General features: G+C 44.7%; 1 protein-coding gene across 3 annotated transcripts; it reads right to left on the bottom strand.

Annotated features, from left to right (window-relative positions):
* Nucleotides 1–199: 199 nt before the first annotated feature.
* eif2ak4 (eukaryotic translation initiation factor 2 alpha kinase 4) lies at nt 200–19,372 on the bottom strand. Of its 3 annotated transcripts, none has more exons than XM_069718690.1 (39): nt 19,074–19,372; nt 18,855–18,970; nt 18,126–18,228; nt 17,810–17,983; nt 17,442–17,522; nt 17,179–17,318; nt 16,994–17,094; nt 16,747–16,904; nt 16,079–16,617; nt 15,821–15,936; nt 15,352–15,506; nt 14,827–15,254; nt 14,659–14,731; nt 14,435–14,524; nt 14,229–14,351; nt 14,043–14,147; nt 13,803–13,866; nt 13,611–13,690; nt 13,396–13,497; nt 13,265–13,315; nt 12,943–13,179; nt 12,257–12,332; nt 11,808–11,929; nt 11,458–11,507; nt 10,711–10,879; nt 9,928–10,044; nt 9,722–9,787; nt 9,442–9,612; nt 9,225–9,359; nt 8,858–8,965; nt 8,290–8,418; nt 6,095–6,181; nt 5,790–5,902; nt 5,637–5,698; nt 5,116–5,219; nt 4,085–4,153; nt 3,192–3,236; nt 2,202–2,317; nt 200–501 (listed from the first exon to the last, which is right to left on the bottom strand). In XM_069718690.1, the coding sequence occupies exons 1-39, from the start codon at nt 19,185–19,187 to the stop codon at nt 444–446; spliced, it is 4,947 nt and encodes a 1,648-aa protein (XP_069574791.1). In that variant the 5' UTR covers nt 19,188–19,372; the 3' UTR covers nt 200–443. The 3 variants fall into 3 exon arrangements, with proteins under 3 accessions (XP_069574791.1, XP_069574792.1, XP_069574793.1); XM_069718691.1 differs by having other exon boundaries at nt 5,637–5,695; XM_069718692.1 differs by having other exon boundaries at nt 10,711–10,873.
* Between the last annotated feature and the right edge of the window lie 1,686 nt (nt 19,373–21,058).

The raw sequence follows: 21,058 nt of genomic DNA, 5'->3' as shown, positions 1-21,058 counted from the left end.
TGACAAACGCACAGCTTTCAAAAGTTGCGCAACTTGAACTTCAAGATATTTTCACAGCTCCTCAAAACGTTTCCAATTTCTGTTTGAGCAATAAAAAAACCCCCAAAAAACCAAGTATCAGTTTCAAGAAGGTTTAGAAGTAGCTTATGAGGTAATACTTCATATTTAACAGGCTGAAGAGACACCAAGTCACAGCATGTGGGAAAGAAAAGGGATTTATTCCTTCTATCAATGCAGATGCTAATTAGAAATGTAAAATTCAACATGGTCAAAGAAAATCACTTGTGTCTTTGGGGCTCACGCTTTCCAACAGGAAAAGGCATGAATCTCTCAACCTTGAAGCAGATTCTGTAGGTCCCAGGCTTAAAAAAATAACAGTCTGTGAGTCTACTGAGCCTCAAGCAAAGTGGAGCATCTCCCAGGCCAGCGGGATCCATTGGTTTTCACAGCAGGATCTTGTAGTAGTCGTCCTTATAGCTGTATAAGACCACTACACCCACCCTGGAAGAGGAAGGCATTTGTCTGTTAGAAAATTGAAATGAATCTCAAAAACAAAACATTATTGTGGACTTTCAAATGAAACATCTCAAAATCAGGATATTTAGCCAAGAGGGTTTCCAGGAACTTCAGATTTCTGTAGATCAAGATCAAGATGGTGCTGTTGAAGTAACAAGAGACAGCGTAACAGAGCTGCAGCTCGTAGTAGAGATCAAGATCACTGAAATACCTCACATGTAAAATCACTCTACAACTACTAATACTACATATATTTTACAACCAAAACAAACTAATGACATGACCGTCACACAGAAAACGTTACCATGTTAACACCCTCAGATAAAATACCTGCTAAACATCAGCATAGTCATTGTGAGGAAGTCCGCATATAAACACGATCACTGAGCTCAACCCGAGCTGCCAGCATGGCTGTGGACTTGAAACAGGGGCTTCATTTCATGCAGGTCTCGCCCGCAGTAGTTTTGGCTCAAATGAAAGGTCAGCGCCTGCAAAGCCCCCTGGGATACGTTTTGTTTACGGTCCCGCTGGAGCCAGGTGACTGCTGCATTTGCCCTTTACCCCACTCATCTGGCCTCAGTTGGCTGTGCAACACGAAAAAAAAGTAAACTAAAAAGAATAAAAACACATGCTGAATATATCTGTTGTTGCCTGTGATGTTCGTTTATCAGTCAAGTCTTTTTTAGCCCCTAAATGGCGAATTAAACACAAAGCAGAGACAGGAAATTAAAACCAACTGTTCTGGAGAGGCAAACGGGAAGCCAGAAAAAAGAGGCTTTGATTTTACTTGTTACCATCTCATTCATGAAAGAGAAAATCCGCTGAATCCCTCACAGAGTTGCTCTCTATGGCCACTCAAACACAGAGGATTTAGCCCGGGCCTTGAAAAGAACTTCTGCTTGGGAGCTTGGGAATATTAACCATTCCATCTAGAATCGCAATCTCAGTGTCAATCAAGTTGGGTGTTAAGAGCCAGACACCAGAGGACCAAACAAGGCAAATCCTCCTCCAGATTTCACCTCAGAAAAATGGGATCAGCTGAGGATTTGATGTTCTGCAAGGCAGCAGTTATCTGTCTAACAACTCCCTTTGAAGGACCGACTGTCACCGTTACAGCCGGAGCGCGTCGGCCCGGCCGGAGCTTTGGAGTGGCAGCTGCCTGTAAAGGAGGTCTGCCCTGTAGCCTTTTATTTCGTTTTTAACATGGTCTTTAACATATTTCACTGTTTGCCTCAGGTTTCATTTTAAGAAAACGTTAGTTGTGTATGGAAACGTGTGGGAGTGAGCCAAGAGAACATTTTTGTTTTTTAGTGAAAAGACTCAACAACTATTAAATGAATGAATGAATCGTCACAAAAGTTGGTACATAATATAATTTTTCTCTACTGGTGCTAACATGATTTAAAAAGATGGCAAACATTAGATCTGCTGAACATCTGAACGTAGAATTTAGCTGACTAAGTTAGTTTAAAGTTGGCATATTAACACACTAATTTCATAAACTGAATACAGTTAACATTACATTTATATATATATTATATAACATGTATATTCTTACATTATCATTATTATTACTAAATGAGATAATTGTTAGCTACACTTCTCAGGAAGAAACTAAATGTTGATAAAGCTGATAACGTGAAACTTTAAAGTTAAACAAACCCCCCCGACTTCCACCCGCGCACCTTTTTGTAATCTTGAAGTGGTGGATCTCGTCGCAGATGGACTTCAGGTAGCGCTGTTTGGGGAGATGAGACAGCAGAGTCTTCACGCTGCTGTTGAACTGCTCTTCACTCTCAAACTGGAACAAAACAACGAGAGCGGGAGTTCAAACGAGAGTACGATGGCGAGGTCACAGAAAAACAAAAACAAAAGCAAAGCCTGGAACAGATTTATTTTTTACAATACCAACAAAAAGCCTCAATGAGTGTCGTGTTCTTCGTGTTTGTTAACAGGCTTCAGAATCAAAAAGCAGACAGCGTTTTGCAGGCATGAATGATGTTTTTCATCTGCAGTATATTTTTGCATGTCAAGTGCAGCGAAGCCACAAAGCAGCACAGGGTTTATAGATCTCTCTGGTTTCTGGTGTGACGTCGGGGTAATTTGCCATATTTAAAACAGGCCCTTCCTGCCAGCCTGATTATACACACTGTGAATTGTCTCGGCTTTTATATACTGAATGTGTTTGTCTTTGACATTGTATAGGTGGCCCATTCATTTACAGTGAAGGCCTTTGCTTATATAACAGCGGTGTTAAGAGCATTTTCCAGCTTTCTTCATGTTTCTTCGTAATATAATTTTTTTTTTTTTTTTAATCCTCGATGAAGTGAACCTGGAATTTTATGAGCAAAGTCTCGGTAAGAAGTTTGGAATGTGAATATAAACACCTCCTAAGAGCGTTTTGTTAACCGAGGTGCACGTGGTCACAAAATGAGCCTTGTTAAAGGAGTGCGAAGACTCTCGGGTCTCCCTGGCCGTGGAAAAGGGAAGGGGTGTTCCCTCACTGCACTCCTCATCACACAGGACTGTAAGGAAGGAGCCGGGATCCCCTCTTCCTGTCTGGGATCTTGACCTCCACCGGCTGTTCTTTTCCACCCCCCCCTCCCACCTTCATTGGGACGCAGCCTTTTATTAACTCTGCCGTGTTTTTGAAGGAGCTTGTAGCTTGAACGAACCTCCAGAGACAGGAAGTTGATCAGCGTTTCCTTCTGCAGGTCTACCTGTGGATCAAAAACAAGCAGAGCTGCACAACAGAGTCTGCAACAATTCAACAGGCTGCACACATTTTGACAAGCTAGTCAAATACCGCATTCAATGTCGAGGCAAACATATGAACCGTTGGACCTGCTGCCCAACAGGTTGTGTAATTCTTCTATCATAAGATGGTCTAACACGAGAAAAGTAAATATAATTCCATTTCCTCGATGCTATCAGCAGGCCTGAAAGTACTCTGCGGTTCTATTGGAAGCTAATGGCCTCCTGGGTTCACGTGTTCCAGTCTGACTGATAGACAAACAGGCTGCCGACATGCAACGATGAAGACTCACAGGCCTGTGTAACAGCTTACCGGCATCAAGGTGATCATGCCCGTTATGTTTCAATAACTCATATTTACTGTTGCATCAGTGATGCGGTCCAGATCCCATCAGATGACAAATGTATTTGCAGCGACATTGTAAATAAGACAAGCAGGGAGGATTTACATTTACAATATCTGGCTGTAAATCTACAACTCGACCACAAATAAACTCAATATGTGGCGGCCATTTACGTCCTCCCCCAACCCCAAACAAATGGCATGCTGGCTGCCTTCTGTTTAGTGTTCATTGTTCTGTAATAACTGGAATGGATTCACAGCCATCTTACGCCTAGAAGGGGATTTAATAACTATAAAAGGAGCTGCTGCCTGTGATGTTTGTTGTTTTAGCTATCAAATGCTCTTTTCCTTGCTCTGCGATTTCACACATGAATTGAACAGATAAGGTGGGAGAGCAAAAAATAAAAAGGGGTGGAGGGTGTGGGGGGTGATTTGGAGGGATAAAAGGGGGTAAACAAATAAATGACTTACTGCCAGAACCTCAATGTCACTGCTCTTGTTCTGCAAATTGCTACTAAGATTCTGTAATCTGGTTTGGATCTGGAAGAGAGAGACGGAGAAAGAGAGAGTGAGCAAGACAACAAAGGGAAAACAAAATATGAAAGAAATGGAAAAGGGTGGAAGCAAATAATAATCGTTCTCATGATCAAAACAGATCAGCTGGGGGGGAAAAAAATAAAATAAATCTTCTCAAGCAGTCTTTTCATAGACACACCCTCTGGCGTGGCTTTGAGTTATTATTCTTAATGACAAACGCTCCAATGTTTAAGATAGACACGCAAAGACACATGTAGAAGAACAGACGGTGACGGAGTGGCTACTAATAATCTAATAGAAAGGAATGCAGTTGTTTCTCTAATCTCACTATAGTAACTCCAGAAACTCCCCAAGACTCCACTCTGCTGTAAGTATGCTCCTATAACAGAGCTGCAAATAACACAAGAGCCTTGAATAAAATTGTGAAAACAGCATCACAGCTTTAACCAATACAAAACCCATAAAAGGTTATAGATTGGTTTAAAATCGTCAACCGGCAGCACAGCAGTACTCTGGACGGGTGTTGCACAAATCACAAGCAGAGAAATGTTGTGCTGGGCAGGAGCAGCCACAAATCAGAAAGCAAATTAATTCCTTCAAGTCATGAATAAAAGGACATCAGAATAGTAATGTAAGCTTAATAGTGCCTAACACTATGTTTTCTAGCACATAAGTTGTCAATGTAACTAGTGGTCATTGGAAAACAGTAAAGGTGAGACAGCAGATGCTGATGGACCGATGGGAAACTAAATGACAGAATTAAAGATGTACACAGAAAATTGTGAGTGAGATTAAAAAAAAAAACTCTAAATTGTTGTATTAAATTTCTGACGACATAAATGAAGAGAAAGTGTGTGTGTGTGTGTGTGTGTGTGTGTGTGTGTGTGTGTGTGTGTGTGTGTGTGTGTGTGTGTGTGTGTGTGTGTGTGTGTGTGTGTGTGTGTGTGTGTGTGTGCGTCGATGACCTGCGTCTCATAGCGTCGTCGAATACTTGCAGAAACTTTCTCCGGGCCGATGACGTTCACATTCATGTTGGTGGTCCCGCTGCTTCCATGTTGCTCTGAGGAGCCTGGAGACCCCCCACCCCCCCAAAAAAGCACCATTTTCACATTTCATCCAATTATAAGACTTTTTAAAACGTCCCATATCCAACATTTAATCACACCTCGAAGCCACAAACTGGCTCCAATCAGATGAAAAGTGCCCTTGTTCAACTGTTTAATTAGTGTGTGTGTGTGTGTGTGTGTGTGTGTCAGAACTGGTGTGAAACTTTACACTTGAACTTATTCTTCTGCAGCGCGATCTGTACGTCTCTCTGGGTTAATGCGACACCATATTAAATACTTCACAGATAACACATATTGTGCAACACGTCAGGAGAGTCAAAGCTCGACTGTATGAAAACAGAAGTGGGATTGTTTTACATTTGCAAAACATGCAGCATATGTAGCGTATGGTGGTGATCGGATGGGGGTGAGCACAGTACCGGTGTTGTTGAGCAGAGATCCTTTGGGGTTCTGAAGAGTCATGCTTTCAGAGATTTCTCTGCTGGGAGGGGGGGGGGGCACAAAGACAATATTTATAAGAAGTAACCCTTCACGTCTTTCACAGACATTTGAGCAGCATGTTATTTCTTTACCTGATGTTTCTCTCGTCAGAGAATTTGGTCCGACATTTCTGAATGATGTGGTCCACCAAGTCCGACTCAGGAATCCGTTTTTCAGACTGCCTGTCCTTCTCAAAGGATTTTACCTGAGGACAGATCATGACTTTTACATGTCTCTGTCTGAGAAAAAGCTAAAAGCTGCTTTTTATAGCGAGGAACATACAGTCGACTTAAAATGTGTTCGTTCTGAAGCCAAGTATGTTGCTACCGTGTGCATGGAAATTAGATGTCAAAGGATTTCTCTGGATAGGTAAGAATATGCTGCAGTGCTGGTTTACCTTCACGTAGTTTCCCTCTTTGTCAGAGACGAGGACCATGCAGGTGATGCCGGACAGCCTGCAGTGCTCCAACAGCGTCTCCTGAGACTGAACACACCAAGATGACAAAAAGATCAATTAGTCAAGACACGGTAAGAGTTGATTTGAAGGTGTAACTCGAGCAACCTTTTGTGACACCACGTGGGTGTTTTCATCATCACAACATGCAAACACCTCGACTACAACAGTGGAAATCTGGCGTACCAGCTTTCACTGTTTGGGCTTGAGGGCTGTTGAGGGGATCGGTCAGGATAGAAAGCTGCAGTCCTTAAAAACTCATCTTCTTTCATTGATCCCTTATAAATTAAGCTTGGAGACTTTTCAGCAATTACATAAAGTATCAAAGTCTCTCATTTAAACTGTGACTGATGTGTTTGCTGAAAGAGTAACTAAACCACATGGTTGAGATCTCGCTCGGCTGAACCACGAAGGTAAGAAAATCTTCCTCAGGGAACACTGGATCGTGGCCAAAATATTCCTCTATTGCGGCAGTCATTCATTTTAAGTAGAGTTTTGCTTGGAACAAGAAGAGCCGAGGACTCGCGACCAAAACCGACGTACATTCAGGTGATGCGTTGGACCATGACGGTGAGCATGTACGCATGCTTCTGCGTCGGCCCAATTTATTCTCATTAAATTCAGTTGGGCTCCTCTGCTGGACGAGCTAGCGGCGGTGCAGAACAAACCCTGCAGTGTACCGCAAGGGTGTGTGTGTGTGTCACTTGTCATCATGTAAGCTTTTACACTTCCTCCTTTCATATAACCTTCTCACTGACAGATCAAATTATGTCAAAGGTAAGCTACTGCCTGGAGACGGACGGGCAGCTCGCCACCTTGAGGAAGGGATTTTTTTTTTTTAACCATATTTGGCTAATAAAAGCTAAAAGAGAGCTAACCGTCTCCTGACGATGAATTAAAGCTGCAGATTCTGTCGGCATGTGAGCAGTGTTAAGTAAAAGTGTAGCGAGGGGGAGTGATGGGTGTCTGAACAAGGTGTTCTCACCACCTCTCCACTGGTCACGGCACCGGCCTGCACACATACTGGACAAAAACACTCTTAAAACACTCTTGATGCTTTGGAACTTAATGCTGCTTGTTTTCAGCCAAACCCAAACTTCCCTAATTACTTCTTTGACTCTGGAAGGAGGTGTGGGGGGGGGGATGAGGGTGGCCGACACTCGTGCCAGTACAACAGACAATGAAGCTCATTAAAGCAGAAGTGGAAAGTTAAGACAACAATAAGTTATAAAGATTAAAGGAGGCAAACAGCAGAGATGTGGGCACGTGGCCGTGCCAGGGAGGCCGAGCACACAAACAGGGCTGAGATCAGTTTGTCTCATAAACATGAAGAATGTGACGGAGGCATGGCATCAGACGTTTGGGACCAGAGGATAAAATAGCTTCACTTTGAAGGGGCTGAACTCAGCTGGGTTATCCCTCCGATCACAGTACTGCAAACAAGAAGTCATTAAAGAAAAAAACTTTGTTGGAAGTATGTCTCACATACAACTGACATGGAGTCAATTATTGTGTCGTGTTGTCCCAATATGGTCAGTAAAGCCTCTTTCAAATGCTACCGCAAAAGCGCAGCTCATCTTTGAGGATATTTACTATTTGTGATGCTGCCAAGACAAGTCTGTTGCTGACAGAAGAGCTCGAGTCCTCAAGAAAGGAAGTCAGGTGTTGCCCTCTGTGGGAGGGATGAGGGTACTGCAGGACAAGAAAGTATGAGGGGGGGGGGGGGTCACCCATCTTACATGATGATTTCATTTATCTACTCAGAAATGTAAGAAATCTGCAATATTGTTGAATTTAGACAAACATGAGGGCTCAGGTACATAATTATTAGAGGCTGAACACATGCTCACTGAAATTCTGCTTAAACGTCTGCATGCACTGTACGCTGCATATATTTTGTTTTTCTCCCCTCACAGGTCCAGAAGTAACAGTATAGTATATATATATATATATATATATATATATATATATATATATACATATAATATTTTCAGTGAGGCTTTCTCCACAAATGCAGCGCCATCTTTTGGCCAATCACTGAAATAAATAAATTGATATTACATTTGGGTTCTCATGATGAACATCATACATGTTAAAAAGTTAGTTACTTGCATGTTTTGTAGTTCCAGGCTGCTCACCTGTGAGATGTCGTAGGCGATGTCGGTGGAGACGCCGGTGCTCCACAGCTTCTGGACCACATTGATAGCTCTGGACATCGACGAATGCCCCACCGGCACCACCAGTGCATCGCAGGAGCTCACTGTCAGCTGACGCAAACAACACCTCTCATCACACCCCACAACAAGGCCACAAATGCATTCGAATATTATAGAAAGAAAAGAACTGCAGTCAAAAAAAAGATGCGTGTAATAAGTCAATCTTCAGACCGACAGGAAGTTTCCAGGGCACATCTTTGCACAGACTGAATCTAAACAATAGAAAATGATGCGTCTCCAAAAATAACTCCATGGAGTCAAGAGTGATCATAGTTATTAGGATGTTTCTAAAATTGGCTGTGTGGCGGTCGACTGCTGCAATAAGGCATCATTAAGTATGAAACTCTGCCTGCTGCTCCTGTATTATAATAATTAAAAATGTCTGTCAAACACACACACACACACACACACACACACACACACACACACACACACACACACACACACACACACACACACACACACACACACACACAGGGATCTATCTCACCGGCTCCTCCATGTTGGCCATAGCAGCACAGACTTTGTCCAAGGCCACACTGGCCCCCACTGCGTTGGGGACAGGCGCTGTGGACGCTGGCCCTCGAAATTCCAGGATCTAGTAGAACAGAGAAGAAACCACATAAAGACACAAGAGTAGGTTGCAACACCAACACGGCTTCATATGGACTTAATGAAAGGCAGACCGACGAGCTGCAGAATGTGAGATGGAAAAAAATATGGTTCACATGCATTGCATACGGGGAAGGAAAAGTTCTGCCTACATTTTTTAAATAAATGGCTGCAGATTGTAAACTAGTTTTTTTTTTGTATTGGTTTTAACATGTGGAACGTGGATGAGTGACGGTAAAACCTACCAGGTGGTCATAGCGTCCTCCTGCAGCCACTATATCTGGTATGGTTCGCTTGCGTTTCTTGATGAAAGCCACAAACTGGAAGATAACTCCGGAGTGGTGTTGCACCTTGTACACTAATCCCAAATTGATCACCACCTATAAAAAGGGAAACATCTGTATTAATAATAAAAAAAAACATCCACACAGTAGCTCTTCCTAAAAACAGAATCCAAATTACCTGAAGTTTAACTCCAAGTCTGCGCAGCAGCACGGTGAGCTCCTCCAGGTCTTTGAGACCCTGTTTGGCCAACTGGGTGACGGCCGTCTTCTGCTTGGTGAGCGATGTCAGCAGTGGCGTGAGCTCCTGTAAACTCCCCTTCTGTCCGATGTACTTGTACAGTGTCTGCAACTGAGCGCAAGAGATGAGGAGAGTTCTCGATGTGTATGAGCGAGTACAAGCGTGCTGCTGCAGGAGTTTGTATTGTTACAGGAGATCAATGCACCCGCTGGACACTCACACTGTTGGTCGACAGTGACAAGTTGCAGAACTTTGCCTCCACCTCACGTTTGGTGAGTTTCTCGCTCTGGAACAGATGCAGAAAAAAAAAGAAAAAAAAAGGGCAATAAAAACGTTACCTCTGCTCAATTTGCCAAGAACACTACTGCATATGTTCAGTGACAGACAGGCAATGTGGACAGCATGTGTAACGTGACCTGCACTGACCATGGCATCGGAAAGTATGTTGGAGACCTGCCTCAGTCTGTCCTCCGGGACCCCGCTGTGGAGGAGGATGGCCTTCAACAAGCTGGTGTGGTTTAGATAGATGTTATAGTTCCGTTCCTGCAGGTCACAAACACACCTTTAACCCTCGCAGCAACAATTACAGTCAATACCAAGAGCACCGGCGTACAACGAGCACCTCGGTGAATAATGACCGTCCTGCCCAGCTGCTCTTTCATTCTGTCTGACTCGCATATTCTTAAAAGCTTTCACATAAAGACCTGGGTGGTGAAGAGGATCAGAAACAGGATCTACGAGGGATGAACTAGAGGCCAGACTCAAGGTTGACTTGGTTCCTGAAGCATGCAAAGAGAGCTGCGACAGGAGACTGACGCAGCTCCGATATGGATGTGGACAGGAAATGGATTGTACTGGAAGGGAGGGAAGGAAGTGGACAGAGCTGCGCATAACAGATTTACTACGTAAACAATAAATACGGTGTAAATCCGTCAGGATTACACACGCTTTGGTATGTTAGGAATGTGAGTGGGAAGTACAGAGGAAAAAAACGACTGTTCAGGTTGAGCTGATGGAATTCGAAGGGAAATAAAGAACAATCATACATGCAGCCCATTCTCATGTCTGAATGAGAATCACAAGTAAAGCACATACTGTTGTCTCAGTGGACTAATTAAAATACAAGCAGTTTGTGTGTGTGTGTGTGTGTGTGTGTGTGTGTGTGTGTGTGTGTGTGTGTGTGTGTGCGTGCGTGCGTGCGTGTATAACCTGAACTGCAGGGAATTCCTGGATTATTTCAGAGATGGTGTAAATGGCCTCTGCATCAGGCAGCAGGCTGTTGGTGCCTGTTGTGATGATGTCAAAGGAACACTCCAGAAGCTCCCTCGGGTGTGCGCGGTCCAGCTTCCTCGCCCGAAACACACGCTCAAGGCTATACCTTGAGAAAGATACGGAGAGAGAGACAGACACACACACACACACACACACACACACACACACACACACACACACACACACACACACACACACACACACACACACACACACGAGAGTCAGGTTTCTCAACAGACAGAAAAAAAAGAAAGAAAAAAGGATCACTTCTGCTAACCATCGAGTCAACATACTGTAGATTCACACAACTGCAGTTCATCTACTTCTGAGGTTTACTGAGGTGACGTCAAATCTAATGTGACCAACATAGAGATTCAGTCCTGGTCCTGATACGACGGTCCAAGGGAGCTTCAGTTGATGGAGAATTGACTTAATATCATATAACTTAACATGTATACAATAAAGAAATACTAGAGTTTGAGGTTTCATGACAACGACATCATAACTTCAAAGATCTTTTAGGGAAATAAAAGAAGATACACACAAGTTTTGAATTTAAGCACAATTGCACACAATTTCCTAATATATAAATATCTCAAAACATTATTATCGTAATTATTGAACAAATAACAAACCATCGTTGGCATAAAACATGTATGGAATCATTTATCAGCGTCACTTTACCTCTTCAGGTGGGTCACGTTATTGCGGGCAACGAATCTCGCAAACGCCATCTAAAAGTGAAAACAAGAACAGAGACATTGGGTGCACTTGTCTAATGACAGTAAAGGCAGCACACGCAAGGCTGTAATCAATCAACAGTGTGGAAACAAGCATTCGGTCCTCTGGGTTTCCTGAGGCAGCAGGATCTCCAGGCGGCTGCTGATTGCAGCCTCACACGGTGTGTTTGTGTGTTTGCATGTCCTGATGCAAATACTTGGATAATTTGTGTTTTTGTGCGAGTGTGGACATGCTGGGTGTGCGCGCACGTGTGTGCGTGTGTGTGTGTGTGTGTGTGTGTGCGTTAAACTCACGCGAAGGTCATAGGGCAGTGTAACCAGCATTCCGCTGTGGTCCATGAAGCAGGGGAGCTCGCTGCCATCGTACAGCTTCCTGTTTCTGGGGAGGAGCAGCGGGGTCTGAAGACGCACCGCGCCTGAACACAAACATCCAGTATTACGGTTACATCTGCATAAGATAATATGACACTCACCCCGAGACAACTGATGTATGTGAGCAGATACAAGCTGAGCATAAACAAATAACTACAGCTGGACATCATCAGCACTGTGCACAGAAACAACACTCACACCTGCACAGAGGCTGCGCTGCCCAACAGAGCATTTATTGTTCAGCTGCCTCTCTGAGCAGATGTTGGGATGCCTGAAACGGGCTCGCAGCGGGTCACGAGTCCAAGCGGTTGGCAGCGGAGTCAACAAAAGCTCACACGCACATGCATGTTAAACCAGAGCAGTGTACTCACCGTGCTTCTTGAAGATCCTGATGATTGTTTCGTACACATGTTGGTGTAATTTGGCACTGTTGAAGCTGAAGCTGCCCTGGAGGGAGAGCAAACAAACAGCCTCTGTTAGGGATCAGGGGACATTGATTAAGCACTAACAGACCCTCTGCTAGTCGGTTATATAGACCAGATGAGAGAGGCTGCACAGAGGAGAGAGCATGGCTGGTGCAGCCATTCACGTCCCTGCAGTGCCATCTAGAGGTAAAGAGGTGGACGACGAGGATTTTCACTGACAAGCAGCCGATCTGAACTACAGATGACACAAAACTAGAGTAGGATGAGTTTGTGTTTTAAAAGTAATTAATAGCTTCTTTTTTTTGTTCACCACATATCTAAAAGTGTTCTATAGTTTTATATTTCTTACTAAAATAAAAGGGACCACTGCTGCTTTAAAAAAAAAATTGTCCCTCTATTTATAAGATAAAATTATTAAATTCAATCTTTGAATTTTCATGTCAGATTCATAACTTTGGCTTCAAACTATGTAAAATGTCTCTAAAATGGAAACTTGCTCTTGGCTTTATTTTGTACCAACTTCTCAATATGATTTAATTGAAATCCTATGAACTGGTTTAATATGTCCACACGTAAAAACAATTCAACACAATCTACTGTGTAAAGCTCGGTCGACTCGGGTAGCGCTTCACCTTGTGCAGGTCTATGTCGTACGTGTAGTCCATGACCGGTGAGGTGTACTGGGCGAACAGCTGGCCCACCATGGTGCGGTAGGCCTTGCCGTTGATATTGGCCATGGTGTGCTGCAGCACCTCATGCAGCTCTGACTCCTCCATCTGAGGCGGAGGCAGCAGCTCGCTCTTCAGCAGCTCCTGAGTGGTGGGCCGAAGGGCCGGGTCGTGTTTCAGCAGCCACTCGATCACCTTCCTCTGACAGACACAGCGTTAGACTGGGGATTTTCAAAACAAGGAGGAAAAACATTCATGTCCAACATTGTGCTACGTTTGTCCTCACCTGTGTTCCTTGCTCATGTGCAGTGAAGTCCTCGGGGAAGAACATGGGCTCCTGCAGCAGGAAAAAGAAGATAAGTAAGAAGCCAGTCACGGCTCAAATTACTTCTTGTGAGAGCCCCAACGTGGACATACCACACGCAGCTGGCTGAGGACGGAGATGCGCTCGGCCCCGGTGGTCATCGGCCGGTAGGACATCTCAAAGAGGATGATGCCCAGGCTGAACAGGTCAACTTTCTGTGGACAGAACCACGAAGAGGAAGCATTAAAAACACAAACAAAAGTCATACAGAGGCAACGAGGTTTAATTATTCTCTATTAGGCCAGTAACGTGAATTTAAAATTCTCACTTGGTTGTAGGTGGCTTTTGTATTTCCTTGAACCTCTGGACTGACGTAGAGGGCAGTGCCAACCATGCCTGTCATGTTACCTGGAGACGGTGATGCAGAAGCAGAGTGTCGGGGAAGGACGTGAATATCAACCCTTACAGCCATCAACAGGTTCAGTGTGATATGAATTCTGTATATTCAAACTCTCTGTACCTGTTGGATCTGGTTTGGACATCACTGCAGAGCCGCTCTCGTCCACCTCGATGTTACCTGCAGCCTGAGAGAAATAAACTGTCTTTAACAGCTGTTCCTGAACAAAGTGATTCTTTCTCACGCTGCTGCTGGACAGAAGAATCAGAGTATTTATTGAGGGGCACAAAAACACGTTAATTTGAAAACAGAGCATAGTTTTACACAATTTCAACCAATGCAGCCGTGAAGAGTTATGCGTACCACGTTAGCGGGATGGTCCGTGGCCAGGCCGAAGTCTCCGATCTTTACATGGTCCTGCGAGTCAAGGAAGATGTTGACGGGCTTCAAGTCCCTGTGAATCATGCCCTAAAAGAGAGGAGCGTCATGAGTGATTAAAAGCGTGGCTTGGTTCATAATCTTCATGCAGTAGATACGCAAGGATCACACCTGCTCATGGATGTAAGCGAGGCCATCCAGTATCTCCCTGAACAGTCTCCATAGCCGAGTCTGGTCCTGGTGCAGGCCCTGATCTATCGTGTCTCTTAAAGTGCTCTTTTCACAGTATTCCATCTGTCGGGAGTACAAAGCGTTGAGTGACATGTAAAGCCGAGAGGTTTAGTGGGTAGAGTGGAGCACACGGGGGAGAAGCTTACTTGAATGTACAAGTAATGTGCTATAAGGAGATGTCGATCCAAGTCTGAGCTCTCCGTTGTGTCTGTTGCTGGCCTTTTGCTGGACTCAACCTGTGGGGGGAGGAGGAGGAGGGCGGTGGGGAGGAGGGGGAGGAGGAGGAGGAGGAGGAGGAGTGGGCATGAGTTTGTTGCACTGAAACTCACAAACACAAAGTGAAGAGTTGATGAAGGGAAAATATTCCAACCTGTGACATCTCGTCTGTGCTTTCATCACCGTTATCAAAGATGATGTCACTCCCCGAGTCGCTATCCAATGGCCTAAACATTTTTTTTTTTTAAATGGAGATGCATCAATTGTTCAAGTGGGAATAAGAGAACAATAAAAAAAAAAAAAAGAAGAAACAATAACTTACAAAAAAGAGGCACCAAATACGTCTTCCTCGTCGTCCTCATCGTCACTGGATTGGTGTCCGCTGCACTTGGCGCTGGAGGACTTCTCGATGGTGGTGGACCACTCCACAGAGCTGGACAGGGCCGGAGGCGGCGCCACGTCCTCCACGTTGTCAGGGAGACCGAGAGTGTTGAGGCGGCACGGCGGATCGCTGCGCCGAGGCAGCTTGTCGGCCACGCTCGGAGGCTCGGAGCTGTCGGTGTTGCTCAGCACTTCCGTGGACGGCATCTCGTGCCGCTCAATCCACGCGTTGTAGTAGCGGACGATGTTCTCGTGGTTCAGACGCGACAGCAGCGTCACTTCGCCTTTGATCCGCCTGAACTGCTTACTGGCCGGGTTCACCTGGATGCGTTTCACAGCGTAGTAGCAACCGTCTAGTTTGTTCTGGACCTGGACGAGAAACAAAAGGGAACAAACATCCATTTTCTTGCTGGCGTGATGTTATCTCTCAATAAAGCACACATGAGGGGGGGAAAGTGCAGCCTACTTTAATTACAGCACCAAAGGCTCCTTTTCCAAGAAGCTGCAGTTCCTCAAACTCATTGAAGTAGCGGGAAAACTGCCTCTCCAGCCCCGAACTGAAGGGAGCGTTGAGGATGTGACTCCGGGGAATAACCGACGACGCAAAGTCCTCGGCCAGATCTGGGAAATGACAAACAAGGCAAAAGAAGATAAAGATAAATGTCAGATATTTCACCGTTAATGCCTCCTTAGATGTGCGTACTTGCTATTTTTCTCTGGTTTATGTCACAGGGAGAATATTTCTATATTTCGGACTAATAAGCAAGCGTTTAAGTGTAAACGTATTTATTTCATACATTATATTCTTTATCTGTGTAGCTGTTATGATCCAACTAAATTGCTTGTATGAGATTTTGCATGTTCATATAAAAATAAATAATTTTCTATTATTTTGTCCAACTTGTGTGCATATAGTGCACTGAGGTACGTATCACCTTCTGGGCTGTTATCATGGAACTGTGGCAGGTTTTTGGGTGAAGGAGGTTTGAGGAAAGAATGCTCCAAGAGCTGCTGAGTCGTCCAACGTTCAGCATCCGTCAGGCAAACACACCTACAACACAAAGACAGTATAGCAGGCAACAAATCTGACGATCTTATATTTGTCTATATGATATTGTGACGAGCATTTTTCACTGTTAAACGGTGGGATGAATATAGAGGGATGAATGAAAATGGCTGCAATCCATACATACTTGTTGAGGAAATCCTGGAAGTCTGCAGGCAGACTGGCCGGGACCGTCACGGGATATTCCTTCACCTCTTTGCCCTGACTCAGCCCCAGCAGCATCAGCCCCAGGTTCCACACGTCCCCTTTTTTGCCCGTTTTCGTCGGCATCACCGTGTCCTCCGAGAAGCGCACGTGGGCCTGCTCAAAAATATCCTCTTTGCAGATGTCGCCGAATCTTTTCGACAGGCTGTAATCGGTCAGGCGAACGTTGCCCTGAGAGTCCACCAGCACGCTGGAGGCCCCCAGCTGTTTGTGGACCACGGAGTTGGAGTGAAGGTAGTCGAGAGCGGCCAGCAGCTGGCCCGTGTAGAGGCACAGTTTGTCCAGGGGCATCGGGGTGTGGGTGGTGAAGCTTTGGTTCAGGTTGATCCCAGCTACGTGCTCCACCAGCAGGTCGACCACGAGGCAGTCGTCCTTCTCCGTGGAGCTCAGCGCCGTGTAATGCACCAGGTTTGGATGATCCAGCCGCAGGAGGGAGTTGAACTCATTTTCTGCCCCGTGGATCTGCACAGAATTTAAAGTGTAAGTGTGAGATCGTCTCCGGCAAGTGTGTTAATGGTTTCAGAAGCATTACAGCTCTTAAAGAGTGAAATACATCACCGACCCACTAAATTCTTAATAATTCCTACTCGCCTGCTTTTTGTAGTTCTCGATCTTTCCTTTCTCCTGGCTGGTGAAGAACTTGCCCATCGTCTTGCTCCACTGCAACGACCACTCGTAGATCACAGCGAAGTCTCCCGAGTTCGTCTCGAATCCGTAATAAACGCTACGGCCGAGCCGCTCGCTCGCACCTGTGCGAAAAACAAACGACGCAAACGTACGCATGGTTTACCGAGACGGGTTTGAGCAACATCGAAGCAGACCGGCAGCGTCGTCTCACCTAAACTTTTCCCTCTGTGGACAACAAGTTCTCCAAAAGTGCTGCTGTTGAAGTGAAGAAGCTCCTGAGGGCGCTGGTTGTCTTCATTAACCGTGTCACGTCTGGGAAAACATACATTTATCACGACATTCGTTGAACACGGCAAACATTTTCTAGTATTTGTAAATGCTGTGAATGTGTCCGACCTGTGGCGTGTGGTTGAGGTAGTCCGACGGCGGTTACCGACTGCCCTCCTGGCTTCAGACAGGTCCGGAGTAGCTCCACCGGGGCTGGGCGGGCTCCTCCCCAACACGCTGGCGGAGTGCTCAATGCTCTCAAGTCGCTCCTGTGGACAAAAAAAGTAAACTTACACCACCGTTTGGGTTCCTGTGTTTGTTCTGCAGGTGATACAATAGAAACTCTACATGTTTGACTGCAGCTAACAGCAGATAAACTACAGCACAAAGACCTGCTTGGCGATTTCCTTTCTTCTCTTTTCCTCTCGCTTCTCCTCCTCCCGTCTTTGGATTTCAGCCATGATCTCTTTTTCCTACAAGAATGACAGATTTAGGTAAATGCAGTCAAAAAGTGGCACCTACTTGAGGAAGTAGAAAACGTTGTCATATTGAATGTCTAGAAAGTTGTTTTTTGTGTGTGTGTGTGTGGTTAGATCGGTTACAGTCAAATAAAGTACAATATATCTGGTGAGTTGTCGACTTATAAATCAATGCTGAGGTTTTCTGCTTCTTGACAAATCTCCTTTAAGCCTCATTACAGCACAATCTCAGATCAAAACAGAAATTCAGGCAGGAAATCGGTTGCGCGTCTCCTCCTCACCATGTCCTCCTCCTGCTTGCGCTGCTGGTCCATCTTCTGCTGCTTCTCCAGGGCTCGTTTCTCCTCCTGCCTGCGCTGGTTCTTCAGCATCTCCTCGTGGAAGGAGCGGGACGGAGGCTTGTTGTGCTCGCTCAGGAAGCCCAGGACGTGGTCCGCTAGCTCGTAAATCATCACCTGAGTGGAGAGAGGTGGAAGAGTTAGCAGCAGAGAGAGTGTGTGTGTGTGTGTGTGTGTGTGTGTGTGTGTGTGTGTGTGTGTGTGTGTGTGTGTGTGTGTGTGTGTGTGTGTGTGTGTGTGTGTGTGTGTGCAGCCTCACCTCCCCACATCGCCCTGCTGCCAGCTTGGTGAGTTCACTCTGCAGGTTCTGGAGGTTCTCGTTTGAGAGGCCTTTGGCATTCTTCAGCTCCAGCTCCGGAGGCCTGTCGGTGCCCAAACGATACGAGTCAGATGACACACCTGTGGTCACTTATTCTACCGCTATATCTCACCGTGGGGTTTTGTAAAAGTGTATCGGGACGATGCTCCGTCGTGATTTTACACCATAAATAAACTAAATCTAACTGGATCTTTTTGTGCAGAAACTCACCCTGGAGCCACAGTTTCTTTCTAACCATGTGAGCTTACGTGGATGAAACCGCCATCAATTGCTTCGAGACTGTAAGCACGTTGGAATATTTGTTAGTGGGAATATATCCGTATTTATTGAGTTATGTTTGAGATTGTGAGCTCCGACGTCTAACTTGTGTGACAGGAGTCACCAGACATCCAGCTGTTTGTATTTGCTGTCGTCCATACCCATCATGCGCTCAAACATTTGCCTCCCTGCAATAATTATGTGGGTTTTTTTTAATTCCCAAAGAGATTTGCATGCGTGTTTATTTTATTTGATCAGAACCTATCGATCCTGTTTTTTTTTTATCCTTTTGATGCTTTAACTAAAAGAGAGAGTGGAACAAGTGATTTTTTTTTTTAACCTACAGACTTGGAGGGTTTGGAGCAGCTGGTCACGTTCAGTGCGCGTACAGGGTCAGAGGTCAGTACTCACTGGTCTGGATATGTCGGAGGACATCTGACCTGCAGGTCCACGGTCACGTAGCATGCCTGCCCGTGGTTGAGGCCGTTGGGCCGCAGGCAGAGGAACACCTCCGGGGGCCTTTTAACCTGGAAGCCAAGTCAAAGCAGCCTCAAACAACAACAACAACAACAACAACAACACGGGTCAACTCTCAGCTCCGTATCCGCTCTCCGCAGGAGGCCTCGCTACCTTCCAGGGATCCTCGTCCCGCAGGTCCCGGAAATCATCTCCGAAGATCGACGCGAGAGCTTCCAGTTCGTTTTCCTGCTGCGTCGAGCAGTCGTCTCTCCGCTGACCGCTCATTCTTCCGCTCCAGCTACATGGCGGTCTCCTGCTGTCCTCCCGCCGTCAGACCGCCGGGGACTCTTTGTTCAGTTCAAACTTTCAGCACGTCTGAAGGGACCTCGACGAGAAGTTTATCGTTAGTTGATCAACGCGACCGCTGCGACTGGCGCGTGACTGTGGCGAGGCTTTTTGCGTGTCGCGGGTGAAACGTCATCACGTTGCTTTCTCTAGATTGGCCGCTAGATGGCGGTAGTGACGGTGGACTGATGCTGGGAAGCAGGAAATCCGGTGTGGTGGAAACGAAATTACTTAAGAACCGTTTTCAGGGACTTGTACTTTACTTGAATATTTCCACCACATGTCAGAGGAAAATATTTTATATTAATAATAATGCTGTATCATAATGGTTGTGAACTTGAACATGTACACTGTACAAAAACATGCCTCCGTGGTGGTGATTAAGCATGTTTGTATTGCCTTCCATTTAACCGGACACCTCATCTCATCAAAAAAAATTATTTTTTTAAATACCTTCTTTTCAAATTGTCAAGAAAGAGGATAGCCATTTCATTTGAGAACATTATACTTTATTTTTGTTTTAAATAAAATGATGATATGTTGTGTCTGCAGAACTACGAACAGGCCTAAATAAAGATGATTCAAGTTTTACATCGGTATGAGGGAAAAAAAATCAACAGTCATTGGTCTGAGAATTACAAGCTTTAGTAGACTCTTATTTTACTAACTGTGTTGGCAGCAATTAATGAATCTTCTCTAATTAACTCACCAACAGTCTTGCGTTGGCGCAAAATGGTGCAGGTTCAAGGTCTGAGGAAATCCATTCATTTACAAAGTGTAAAGTATCTAAACTTTTGTGCAGTACTTCAGTAATTGTTCTTACTCACTTACTACAACTGAAAATTGAATTTAAAGATGAGGTCCTCATGATAAAATACTGACTAGATCAAAGGCTCAAGTAGGCAAAAGACAATAAGTAGGTCAAGATGGATAAAGATTGGTACAACAATGGTTAAATAAATATTATACATACCATGAACAAACAAAATAAATCCTATATGAAAATTGAAATTTTTAGCCAATATTCAGGTGTGTAAATGAGATCACGGGGTTTTTAAAATGCAATGTGATTTGTTAGCGTGTACTAACCCAGCTTGGGAAGAAAGTACCAAAGTACCAAAAGGAACTGTTGTAGCACTTAGGGGAGAGTGCATCATGAATAAGCAGTGCCACTACCGACTGTTTTCACAGGCTCACTAGAGTAGCGACCCATTATTAAACTCACCTTAAGCTCTCACATACTGCACAAAATATTTCTGAGGCATTTCTCATTTACATTTTTATATGAAGCCCCAGGTTTTAGGATTTAATGCTTTCCATTACTGATGCTTGGAAGAAAAGAGTGACTGTGAATCACAATTATTTTTTAATGTAACAAAACAATGTCAATCCAATCTATTAAAAGGGCTCTCTGTCATGCAGATAACTATGTGATGCTTCAGCTGCATCCAGCTCCAATCTGTGGAGATTTAGCTATAAATAGGAGGCTGTGTTGTCTGGTGGAGCACGATGGAGCAGTAGAATGCGCTCACATTCCTGCAGCTATGATATAACCTTACATATGACATACTAATCTTTGACATCAGAGTCATTCTTCCTTACAGGAAGACCTGAATAAATACTTTTTTAAACATTACAAATACTTGAACGCTGTGCTCTGAGATCGTGCTGTATATAATATTTCTTTGGGAACGATGTTGCACTAACAAACAGTATGTCAAATATTTGTATCATTCCTGCACAGATGAGAGCATTACCTCATAAGGTACAGTGTAGATCAAGGAAAATATACCGTAAGTTGTGGTTGGCAC

The sequence above is a fragment of the Brachyistius frenatus genome, unplaced genomic scaffold (assembly GCF_029030835.1).
Source record: "Brachyistius frenatus isolate BFR_SWC_R1_liver_20210118 unplaced genomic scaffold, ASM2903083v1 Contig_196, whole genome shotgun sequence".
NCBI classification, from domain to species: Eukaryota; Metazoa; Chordata; class Actinopteri; family Embiotocidae; genus Brachyistius; species Brachyistius frenatus.
The sequence above is the reverse complement of the archived record's forward strand: the minus strand, read 5'-3'. Positions and strand labels throughout refer to the sequence as shown.